The sequence below is a fragment of the Biomphalaria glabrata genome, chromosome 12 (assembly GCF_947242115.1).
Source record: "Biomphalaria glabrata chromosome 12, xgBioGlab47.1, whole genome shotgun sequence".
Taxonomy (NCBI): Eukaryota; Metazoa; Mollusca; class Gastropoda; family Planorbidae; genus Biomphalaria; species Biomphalaria glabrata.
The window spans coordinates 37,404,654-37,417,300 of record NC_074722.1 but is presented as its reverse complement, the minus strand read 5'-3'; the positions used below and the strand labels follow the sequence as shown (position 1 = coordinate 37,417,300).

At 44.0% G+C, this 12,647-nt stretch overlaps 1 protein-coding gene across 2 annotated transcripts; it reads right to left on the bottom strand.

Annotated features, from left to right (window-relative positions):
• Positions 1 to 542: 542 nt before the first annotated feature.
• LOC106064294 (uncharacterized) lies at positions 543 to 5,612 on the bottom strand. Of its 2 annotated transcripts, none has more exons than XM_056005671.1 (4): positions 5,430 to 5,612; positions 2,864 to 2,988; positions 1,950 to 2,046; positions 543 to 886 (listed from the first exon to the last, which is right to left on the bottom strand). In XM_056005671.1, exons 1-4 carry the CDS (start codon positions 5,470 to 5,472, stop codon positions 840 to 842), a joined length of 312 nt encoding a protein of 103 aa, XP_055861646.1. In that variant the 5' UTR covers positions 5,473 to 5,612; the 3' UTR covers positions 543 to 839. The 2 variants fall into 2 exon arrangements, with proteins under 2 accessions (XP_055861646.1, XP_055861645.1); XM_056005670.1 differs by having other exon boundaries at positions 1,946 to 2,046; positions 5,430 to 5,611.
• Between the last annotated feature and the right edge of the window lie 7,035 nt (positions 5,613 to 12,647).

Below are 12,647 nucleotides of genomic sequence, written 5' to 3'. Positions count from 1 at the left end.
TGGTAAAGCCTGGGATTTTTAATTTCTGGATCCTTATGGCAGTTCTGAGTCCAGCCCAGACATTAGTTGGGGAAACGTTATGGCGGTTGGTCGTTGTGCTGGCCACATGAGACCCTCGTTAACCGTCGACCACAGAAACAGATGACCCTTATATCATCTGGCCCATGGATTGTAAAGGTCTGCAATGGGAACTCGCTTTGCTTATAAATTTAGTCTCATTTACCTTCTTATATTTAATACGCGAATCTTGTTTCAGATGTTATAGTTTTTGAAATGTTTAAGGTTGAGACTCTGTGCAGCTGCAGTCTTGCAGTGTAGTAAATCCGCAATGAAACTATTTATTTCCGGATTAAAGGTCGGCAGTTCATGACCTTGTCCGAGACCATTCGTTATGGAAGGCCTCAACACTGTCCTGCAACGTCACAACCTGTGGGCAGTTTAGACCAATAGCTGTTTGCCAAATCGTACAGACATGTGATTTTATTTCATGTTCATGAAAAAAACCCAGAATTAAGCCGAATATTCAAACACAGACACATCTCTTAGGACATTACTTCTTTTCATCGTAGTTAACATTTATTGACATTAGAACGGTAAGGTAAATAAATAAAACCCAGCTTCTAAGTTGTTGGGGGTACATTTCTGATGTATTTAGTACATGGGAGACACGATAAAACTACTGGACTGTTGACCTCTGGACAACTTCAAGTTGGGCTTCCAGTCGCTTCAATAAAGCCGTCTGACCGATTCGTTCATGAGAGTTGATACCTCCCAGTCAATCCTGTTGTATGAAATCAGCAAAGCGCCCAAACCAATCACTGTAGGGCCCCAAGTTCTGATCATGTCCGGAACGGCAGTGATTTCATTAAGTACGATGGCTGTAACCCTAAAATAAATTGCAATGGCAGAGCATTTGTTAATACGATATTGAAACTAAAATATTACAGATGTTTTGTTATGCTAAGAGTCAAGTACTATAATAAAAACTTGCTTGAATAGACATAAATTGTCCCTTTCCCCCAAAGTAACCAGCGCGTAGGACTAGAAGTGAGCTAGCTTCAATCCATGACTTTGAATGGTCTAAAATATTATGATGTCGGATTTTCATTATCTTTTCTAGTTTATGAGATCTAAACGGGACGTACGGACAGACATTCCACACAAAACTAATAGGGTCTTTTCCCCTTTCGAGGTCGATTAAAACACACAATGAACCAAGTAAGTCATACCTACAGACACAATGGACTAACAGACCTACTGGTAAGTCATATCTACAGACACAATGGACTAACAGACCTATTGGTAAGCCATACCTACAGACACAATGGACTAACAGACCTACTGGTAAGTCATACCTACAGACACAATGGACTAACAAGACCTACTGGTAAATCATACCTACAGACACAATGGACTAATAGACCTACTGGTAAGCCATACCTACAGACACAATGGACTAACAGACCTACTGGTAAACCATACCTACAGTCACAATGGACTAACAAGACCTACTACTAAGTCATACCTACAGACACAACGAACTAACAGACCTACTGGTAAGCCATACCTACAGACACAATGGACTAACAGACCTACTGGTAAGTCATACCTACAGGCACAATGGACTAACAGACCTACTGGTAAGTCATACCTACAGACACAACGAACTAACAGACCTACTGGTAAGCCATACCTACAGACACAATTGACTAACAGACCTACTAGTAAGTCATACCTACAGACACAATGGACTAACAGACCTACTTGTAAGTCATACCTACAGACACAATGAACTAACAGACCTACTGGTAAGCCATACCTACAGACACAACGAACTAACAGACCTACTGGTAAGTCATACCTACAGACACAATGGACTAATAGACCTACTGGTAAGTCATACCTACAGACACAATGGACTAACAGACCTACTGGTAAGTCATACCTACAGACACAATGGACTAAGATCCTGGGTATCAGTGCAGAGGCCAGACCATCAAACATGAGTGTGTCAAACACAGTACTCATCACAATATTCCCACGTCTCTAGAAATAGACACAAAATTACACATAATGTACAGTTGCCTTCACATATCCAGTAAACTATTTTAAATATATATATATATATATATATATATAGAGAGAGAGAGAGAGAGAATTTTTGTTTTTTTCAGACCTATCGAGGCGGAGATTAGCAGGTCTGGGGCAGTCAAACAGAATATGAGGCACGGTTTCCTCTTCTTCCCCTTCAGCGGGGGCACCGTGAATCGAAATTAGGCCATAGTCGTGAGAAATATGAGCCAACAGGACAGTAGCCTGTCCTGCACTGTGCTATAATAGCTTGCTCAGGCCTGGACAGCCTCCACCACGGGGAAGTGCGGTCAGGGCGCCTCATGCGCTCCCAGACTCCACGGGTTTTTTGAGACTTGTCCCAGCACTCAAACCCCTTTCCATTTCTGTTTTTTGAATAGTTTTGTGTTGCTAATAGCCTGTTTGGGGATGCGCAACGAGATATTTTAAAATAAACATTTTTGTGTCTGGCCAGTAGTACAAAATGTACATTGGCAAAATAAATTATTCATAGTCGACGACCAAACATTAATCAATAAAAAAAATACTAATTAGCACATCAATTAGAGGTAATTAATTATTATTATAAGAAAAAAAGGAGCTTAATCATGCAGTATTGATATATGACATTTATTTTGCAGTTCTTCCCTTTCTATTAGCCCCTTTAAATTTTTTTTTTTTTAATTTTGTTAGTAGCTTGTTTTGGATAGGCTCAGTCACCTCCATATAGTCATAGTTTTACATAACAACGGCGCTACATGCTACAATATTAAAAGCCAGTCAAACTCCTTACAGTTTTATATCCCTTGTAAGCTGCGTGGCAGAGTATGTACGAGCAGGCCAGACTGTTTAGCATCGATGTTGTGTCCTCTGTTATGTCTGAGAAGCCCAGTGCCTCGGATATAGCGAATGAGTGTCCTGTGGACGAGAAATAGAGAATAAAAGACATGGGAATGATAGGTATGGAATGAATGATCTAGGGATAATGTGTAGAGAATTAATGAATTAGGGATTACAGGTAGCGAATAAGTAGCCAGGGGCTAAATGGAATGAGTGACATGGGGAATAACTAGCAGAGAAATAAGGTGACTTGTGGATTACATGTAGGTAGCATTACATGTGGCTAATAAGTGCCGATGGGAATCGTGTGTAGCAAATAAGTGCCCATGGTAAACATGTGCAGCAAATAAGTGCCCATGGTAAACATGTGCAGCAAATAAGTGCCCATGGTAAACATGTGCAGCAAATAAGTGCCCATGGTAAACATGTGCAACTAATAAGTGCCGATGGGAATCGTGTGTAGCAAATAAGTGCCCATGGTAAACATGTGCAGCAAATAAGTGCCCATGGTAAACATGTGCAGCAAATAAGTGCCCATGGTAAACATGTGCAGCAAATAAGTGCCCATGGTAAACATGTGCAACTAATAAGTGCCCATGGTAAACATGTGCAACTAATAAGTGCCCATGGTAAACTTGTGCAGCTAATAAGTGCCCATGGTAAACATGTGCAGCAAATAAGTGCCCATGGTAAACATGTGCAGCAAATAAGTGCCCATGGTAAACATGTGCAGCAAATAAGTGCCCATGGTAAACATGTGCAGCAAATAAGTGCCCATGATTAACATACCCATGATAAAAGTGTGTAGCAAAAAAGTGCCCTAGGGGATTGTATGTAGTTTATAAGAAACTTGTTCGAAACAATTGCCCCAGCTGAGATGTCACGTGTCTAGTTACGTTGCCCCCATCCTCTACAACGTGGACGCCACTATTACTTCGACTTATAACTATGGACTTCAGAGAAAGCCTATCAGCTCTGATCTTATAAGATATTTATCTTCGTTATACCAGTTAGGCGATCTTGGCTTATTTTAGCTAGCTTATCTGGCTTCCACTTTCTTTTCATCACAATAGTATTTCTTTATATCTCTCAGGCGAGGATTCGAGGCTTAGAGCTGGTCGATGGTCGCTTTATCCAAGCAACAGGTTTATCGGCCAATCATCGACGACTTGTTCAAACCTAGATCGTCATTTCCTGTCCAAGATGTCTGCCTTCTAACACGTTTAAACAGTGAATGTTTTCTTTGACCACCTAATAACCTTTCAACTTGATGAACCGCTTGTCTCGGACACGGGACTTCTAACGTCTGCCCAAATAAACCAAGACACGCAGTTAAATTTAAACCTAGTCGAAAACATAGGAGATATAGTTATACAAGAAAAACTAATTGCTAGCATAAAAACAAATAAAGCTTCCGGGCCTGATGGTATTCCAGATAGATTGCTGGAAGAAATAAGCAGCAGACTAACAACAGTGTTCAAAATACTTTTTTCAGGCATCACTTAATCAGGGTAGACAACCGAAGGATCGGAAAAGAAGTGTAGTTGACTCCCCTATTTTAAAAAAGGAGATAAATCTGATCTACGAAACTATAGACAAGTATTGCTCACCAACATCACATCTAAAATACTAGAACAATTAATTTATATGATCCAATATCTAGAGTCCTAGACAAACATAATATCCTTAAGCCATAGTATCCATACTGTGATGGATTTACATATAGGCAGCAAAAGAAATACTATAGCTTAGGGCCCCCAAAATACTTACAGGGATATTTTCAATCATTTTGAAATAAGAGCGAAGGAAAAAATGACCAAAGAGGGGCCCCAAAATCTCTGATAGTTTGATAGCTTAAGGCAGTGGCGGACTGGCTATATGGGCATTTGGGCAAATGCCCGGTGGGCCGGTACCTAAATGGGCCAGTGGGCCACCGAAAGAGCCGCATGGATGCCACTATGAATTAAATTGTCAAAGGTTTCATAATATTCTTATAAATAATCTTATAAAAGCGGCATCGTTTTTAAAAGAAATCTCTCTACAGTGTAATACTAATTTGATCTAACACATTTTCCGAAATAATGTAATAGCCTACATCCATAGACAGTGCTACAAGTAGGCTTCATCCTTTTAAGGCCTACACACTTAGCGATTAAAAAGCAACATAAGGCCTATATTTCTGGTAAAAATATAGAGCTCATTTTATGCATGTGTACAGTTATCGATACTCATACTCAACATACCGATTTTGAGGACATGCATGCCTATAATTGGATGCCCATTATATAATATGCAATTTATGGGCCTGATTGAATAGAAATGCCCGGGCCGATTTTGACACCCAGTCCGCCCCTGGCTTTATATACTACCGTGTAATCACGATAGCCAATGATACGTACATTTTGATCATGTAAAACTCAACTCGTAATAGGTGACTGCACAGCCGAATATTTAGACTTAGATCTAGAATCTTGATGTACACGTCTAGCGCTGGACGCATCACACACACACACACATACCTATGATACGGACGAACTCGTAGTCCCTGAAGATGTCCGACATGCTTTGACCGATGCCTGTCAGTTCTGTCCATCAGGGCGTGGACTTGCTTTCTGCAAGTCAGCTCCAAGAACTTCCACGATCAGTGTCGTCCATAGAAGCTCTGCCATACTTGTTCCTGTGAGGCTGTTTGTGTTAATGTGGTGTTGAACGGTGCCTAACCCAAACTAAAAGAGAAGCGCTGTGTTTCTTTTTGATAGGAATCTTATCTTATCTTACAGACGTCTTACACGAATCAATGTGTTAGGCTAGTTGTACATGCTACTCATTGGTTCCCCTGGCTGATTCAGGCAACCCCTTCCATGCTAGTATAGCACTAGGAAAGGAAGACGTGTACTATTGTCTTTGCATATGAAACAAGCGGAATAAAAGAAAAATACTTTAATATTAAACAAAAAAAAAAAGCCTAGCTCTCAATACTGTAAGATTTACTTCCTTTTTAGAGATCAAACAAAATTAATTTATTGATTAAAATAATTTAATTAACTAAGTGATTAAATTTTTTATTGATTCATGTTTGGCTAGAAACAATGAATAATTGTGCAAAGTTTCAACTTGATCAGAGAATAGGAAGTAGGAGACATAACGTGTTCAAAATTTGTACCAGACAGACAGACGGACGGACAGAGTTGATATAAGCTTTGTAATAAGAAATGTGCCTTTATTGGGTTATATTTTTGTATTTGCAGTTATTGTTCAGTTATGGTTTAAGGGAGAGAATTGATGTGACCTTACTGTAAGTAATTAGCATAATGTTACCTCAGTTACGCTAAGTGGGGCAGGTATCCCGTATGGAAGACGAACGTATGCCAAAGGCAGTCTTTTTTTGGTGAGCTAAAAGGTGGTCGACGTAACAGAGGTACCCCACGGAAACATTTCAGAGACCAACTTAGGCGTCAACTTTCCTTGGCTGACATAGAAGAGAGCACCTGGCTGCATGCGGCCTCAGAACGAGACAGCTGGAGGTCACTCACGAAGGCCGCGGGATACACATTTGAGACCAAAGGAAAATCCGCTGCCGAGGACAAACGCAGACGGCGAAAAGAAAATCTAAATCGACCACCTGCGGACAGTGGTTAATATTGTTATGACCCTATTGGCGGCGCGAAAGGGTTAACTGTAGGGTCAGATGACACACGTGAACTCAGGCGATGGAGAGAGGGACAGTACTACGGTTACACGCAAATATGATCAATGTTATGGTTATGTGATCGAAAGCCTGCGTGGACTAGAGCGTGACCTCCGTGACCCCGAAGACGCCGACTAGAGGCACAGTGTGTAAGAAGGCGGCGGTTCAAGAGAGGACACGAAGGAGACCTGGACTGTTAGTCTGGCTATGAAGTCGGTCCTGGTTGAGTCCTCAAGTGTTATGTACGAGATAGAGGAGACCTGGACTGTTAGTCTGGCTATGAAGTCGGTCCTGGTTGAGTCCTCAAGTGTTATGTACGAGATAGAGGAGACCTGGACTGTTAGTCTGGCTATGAAGTCGGTCCTGGTTGAGTCCTCAAGTGTTATGTACGAGATAGAGGAGACCTGGACTGTTAGTCTGGCTATGAAGTCGGTCCTGGTTGAGTCCTCAAGTGTTATGTACGAGATAGAGGAGACCTGGACTGTTAGTCTGGCTATGAAGTCGGTCCTGGTTGAGTCCTCAAGTGTTATGTACGAGATAGAGGAGACCTGGACTGTTAGTCTGGCTATGAAGTCGGTCCTGGTTGAGTCCTCAAGTGTTATGTACGAGATAGAGGAGACCTGGACTGTTAGTCTGGCTATGAAGTCGGTCCTGGTTGAGTCCTCAAGTGTTATGTACGAGATAGAGGAGACCTGGACTGTTAGTCTGGCTATGAAGTCGGTCCTGGTTGAGTCCTCAAGTGTTATGTACGAGATAGAGGAGACCTGGACTGTTAGTCTGGCTATGAAGTCGGTCCTGGTTGAGTCCTCAAGTGTTATGTACGAGATAGAGGAGACCTGGACTGTTAGTCTGGCTATGAAGTCGGTCCTGGTTGAGTCCTCAAGTGTTATGTACGAGATAGAGGAGACCTGGACTGTTAGTCTGGCTATGAAGTCGGTCCTGGTTGAGTCCTCAAGTGTTATGTACGAGATAGAGGAGACCTGGACTGTTAGTCTGGCTATGAAGTCGGTCCTGGTTGAGTCCTCAAGTGTTATGTACGAGATAGAGGAGACCTGGACTGTTAGTCTGGCTATGAAGTCGGTCCTGGTTGAGTCCTCAAGTGTTATGTACGAGATAGAGGAGACCTGGACTGTTAGTCTGGCTATGAAGTCGGTCCTGGTTGAGTCCTCAAGTGTTATGTACGAGATAGAGGAGACCTGGACTGTTAGTCTGGCTATGAAGTCGGTCCTGGTTGAGTCCTCAAGTGTTATGTACGAGATAGAGGAGACCTGGACTGTTAGTCTGGCTATGAAGTCGGTCCTGGTTGAGTCCTCAAGTGTTATGTACGAGATAGAGGAGACCTGGACTGTTAGTCTGGCTATGAAGTCGGTCCTGGTTGAGTCCTCAAGTGTTATGTACGAGATAGAGGAGACCTGGACTGTTAGTCTGGCTATGAAGTCGGTCCTGGTTGAGTCCTCAAGTGTTATGTACGAGATAGAGGAGACCTGGACTGTTAGTCTGGCTATGAAGTCGGTCCTGGTTGAGTCCTCAAGTGTTATGTACGAGATAGAGGAGACCTGGACTGTTAGTCTGGCTATGAAGTCGGTCCTGGTTGAGTCCTCAAGTGTTATGTACGAGATAGAGGAGACCTGGACTGTTAGTCTGGCTATGAAGTCGGTCCTGGTTGAGTCATCAAGTGTTATGTACGAGATAGAGACAGTAGAGTTTTGTACGTTGATGTACAGAGTAACATTTTAGTTGTTGATGTGTTTGTTGGACCTCATTCACCAATCGTAAACAAACAACATTTAGCCACGTGGTGCTTTATCTCTTCTATATAATTTACGTTCTCATGTTTAATTCATGATGGTTGCCACGTGACAGTTTTTTCATTGTTTTATCAATAAGATCACGTGACAAATGTTGTTTGTTTACGATTGGTGAATGAGGTCCATTGTCTAGTATTGGCTGTTATCTACTTGACTATTATTAAAGTACCAGATTATTGTGGAGCTCTTGTTGTCAGGTTTTTGATATGTTGATGTGTTGTGTGTTTAGAAGTGTTTACAGAAGGCCTGATTAGAAGAGAGAATCGTAACAATATGTAGGTCACAGCTGGGGCTGCGCAGCCACGGGAAATACTGCATTCCTCACTAATCTTTGGACCCGAAGACAAGCTTTTTTTTTTATATATCTATCTGTCTCTCTCTCTCTCTCTCTATAATATATATATATATATATATATATATATATATATAAATATATATATATATATATATATATATATATATATATATAACAGCCACAAATTCCTCTACTCGTGATTCTCAGATCTCTCATTCCTGTTACCTATTACAGGATACTTATTCGCTACATTTAATCCCCAGGCCATTATCATATTACCTGTTTTAATACGATTCATTTGTATACTTTAGAAATAAGCGATTCCGTTTATTTTGGAACACTTGCTACTCTTCTGTCGTTAGACGACTATAGTTCATCTCGGCCACTTTTTAAGCGAGATGAGTAGATAACCAGATAATTCTTCAGTGGACACGGACAAAAGGACTACATTGAAATTTGTTTCCCTTTAACGAAACTCGACCCTGGCAGCGCCCTAGAGAATGAATACTCGTTCGTTTCTAACATAATAATAATAATCATCTTTGTTATCTATAAGGAAATTTGTCTCACAATTTGTGCATCACACCAAACAAAGCATTATAACTATAGAAAGCCAAAATATACATTCACTTCATTGGCTACACGTGACCCCCAATGGGCACTCATTTGCTACACGGGATCCCCCATGAGCACTTATTTGCTACACGGGATCCCCCATGTGCACTTATTTGCTACACGGGATCCCCCATGGGCACTTATTTGCTACACGGGATCCCCCATGAGCACTTATTTGCTACACGGGATCCCCCCTGGGCACTTATTTGCTACACGGGATCCCCCTGGGCACTTATTTGCTACACGGGATCCCCCATGGGCACTTATTTGCTACTTGCGATCCCCCATGGGCACTTATTTGCTACACGGGATCCCCCCTGGGCACTTATTTGCTACACGGGATCCCCCATGGGCACTTATTTGCTACACGGGATCCCCCATGGGCACTTATTTGCTACACGGGATCCCCCATGTGCACTTATTAGCTACACGGGATCCCCCATGGGCACTTATTTGCTACATGCGATCCCCCATGGGCACTTATTTGCTACACGGGATCCCCCATGTGCACTTATTTGCTACACGGGATCCCCCATGTGCACTTATTTGCTACACGGGATCCCCCATGGGCACTTATTTGCTACACACGATCCCCCATGAGCACTTATTTGCTACACACGATCCCCTATGGGCACTTATTTGCTACACGGGATCCCCCATGAGCACTTATTTGCTACACACGATCCCCCATGAGCACTTATTTGCTACACGGGATCCCCCATGGGCACTTATTCGCTACACGGGATCCCCCATGTGCACTTATTCGCTACACGGGATCCCCCATGAGCACTTATTTGCTACACACGATCCCCCATGAGCACTTATTTGCTACACGGAATCCCCAATGGGCACTTATTCGCTACACGGGATCCCCCATGTGCACTTATTTGCTACACGGGATCCCCCATGGGCACTTATTCGCTACACGGGATCCCCCATGAGCACTTATTTGCTACACGGGATCCCCCATGAGCACTTATTTGCTACATGCGATCCCCCATGGGCACTTATTTGCTACACGGGATCCCCCATGTGCACTTATTTGCTACATGGGATCCCCCATGAGCACTTATTTGCTACACACGATCCCCCATGAGCACTTATTTGCTACATGGGATCCCCCATGGGCACTTATTTGCTACACGGGATCCCCCCTGGGCACTTATTTGCTACACGGGATCCCCCATGGGCACTTATTTGCTACATGCGATCCCCCATGGGCACTTATTTGCTACACGGGATCCCCCCTGGGCACTTATTTGCTACACGGGATCCCCCCTGGGCACTTATTTGCTACACGGGATCCCCCCTGGGCACTTATTTGCTACACGGGATCCCCCATGTGCACTTATTAGCTACACGGGATCCCCCATGGGCACTTATTTGCTACATGCGATCCCCCATGGGCACTTATTTGCTACATGCGATCCCCCATGGGCACTTATTTGCTACACGGGATCCCCCATGTGCACTTATTTGCTACACGGGATCCCCCATGTGCACTTATTTGCTACACGGGATCCCCCATGGGCACTTATTTGCTATACAGGATCCCCCATGAGCACTTATTTGCTAAACACGATCCCCTATGGGCACTTATTTGCTACACGGGATCCCCCATGAGCACTTATTTGCTACACACGATCCCCCATGAGCACTTATTTGCTACACGGGATCCCCCATGGGCACTTATTCGCTACACGGGATCCCCCATGTGCACTTATTCGCTACACGGGATCCCCCATGAGCACTTATTTGCTACACACGATCCCCCATGAGCACTTATTTGCTACACGGGATCCCCCATGGGCACTTATTCGCTACACGGGATCCCCCATGTGCACTTATTTGCTACACATGATCCCCCATGGGCACTTATTCGCTACACGGGATCCCCCATGAGCACTTATTTGCTACACGGGATCCCCCATGAGCACTTATTTGCTACATGCGATCCCCCATGGGCACTTATTTGCTACACGGGATCCCCCATGAGCACTTATTTGCTACACACGATCCCCTATGGGCACTTATTCGCTACACGGGATCCCCCATGAGCACTTATTTGCTACACGGGATCCCCCATGTGCACTTATTTGCTACACGGGATCCCCCATGGGCACTTATTTGCTACACGGGATCCCCCATGTGCACTTATTTGCTACATGGGATCCCCCATGAGCACTTATTTGCTACACACGATCCCCCATGAGCACTTATTTGCTACACACGATCCCCCATGAGCACTTATTTGCTACACACGATCCCCCATGAGCACTTATTTGCTACACACGATCCCCCATGAGCACTTATTTGCTACACACGATCCCCCATGGGCACTTATTTGCTACACACGATCCCCCATGAGCACTTATTTGCTACACGGGATCCCCCATGGGCACTCATTCGCTACACGGGATCCCCCATGAGCACTTATTTGCTACACACGATCCCCCATGAGCACTTATTTGCTACACACGATACCCCATGAGCACTTATTTGCTACACACGATCCCCCATGAGCACTTATTTGCTACACACGATCCCCCATGGGCACTTATTTGCTACACACGATCCCCCATGAGCACTTATTTGCTACACGGGATCCCCCATGGGCACTCATTCGCTACACGGGATCCCCCATGAGCACTTATTTGCTACACGGTATCCCCCATGGGCACTTATTCGCTACACGGGATCCCCCATGGGCACTTATTCGCTACACGGGATCCCCCATGAGCACTTATTTGCTACACGGGATCCCCCATGTGCACTTATTTGCTACACGGGATCCCCCATGGGCACTTATTTGCTACACGGGATCCCCCATGTGCACTTATTTGCTACATTGGATCCCCCATGAGCACTTATTTGCTACACACGATCCCCCATGAGCACTTATTTGCTACACACGATCCCCCATGAGCACTTATTTGCTACACACGATCCCCCATGAGCACTTATTTGCTACACACGATCCCCCATGAGCACTTATTTGCTACACACGATCCCCCATGGGCACTTATTTGCTACACACGATCCCCCATGAGCACTTATTTGCTACACGGGATCCCCCATGGGCACTCATTCGCTACACAGGATCCCCCATGAGCACTTATTTGCTACACACGATCCCCCATGAGCACTTATTTGCTACACACGATCCCCCATGAGCACTTATTTGCTACACACGATCCCCTATGGGCACTTATTTGCTACACACGATCCCCCATGAGCACTTATTTGCTACACACGATCCCCCATGAGCACTTATTTGCTACACACGATCCCCCATGAGCACTTATTTGCTACACACGATCCCCCATGAGCA

Coding starts and splice junctions, on each gene's coding strand:
- LOC106064294 (XM_056005670.1), bottom strand. CDS start 5,472: ATGTCGGACATCTTCAGGGACTACGAGTTCGTCCGTATCATAG. Junction 2,989..5,429: donor CGAGTTCGTCCGTATCATAG/GTATGTGTGTGT, acceptor TCTCGTCCACAG/GACACTCATTCGCTATATCC. Junction 887..1,945: donor TTAGTCCATTGTGTCTGTAG/GTATGACTTACC, acceptor AATTTATTTTAG/GGTTACAGCCATCGTACTTA.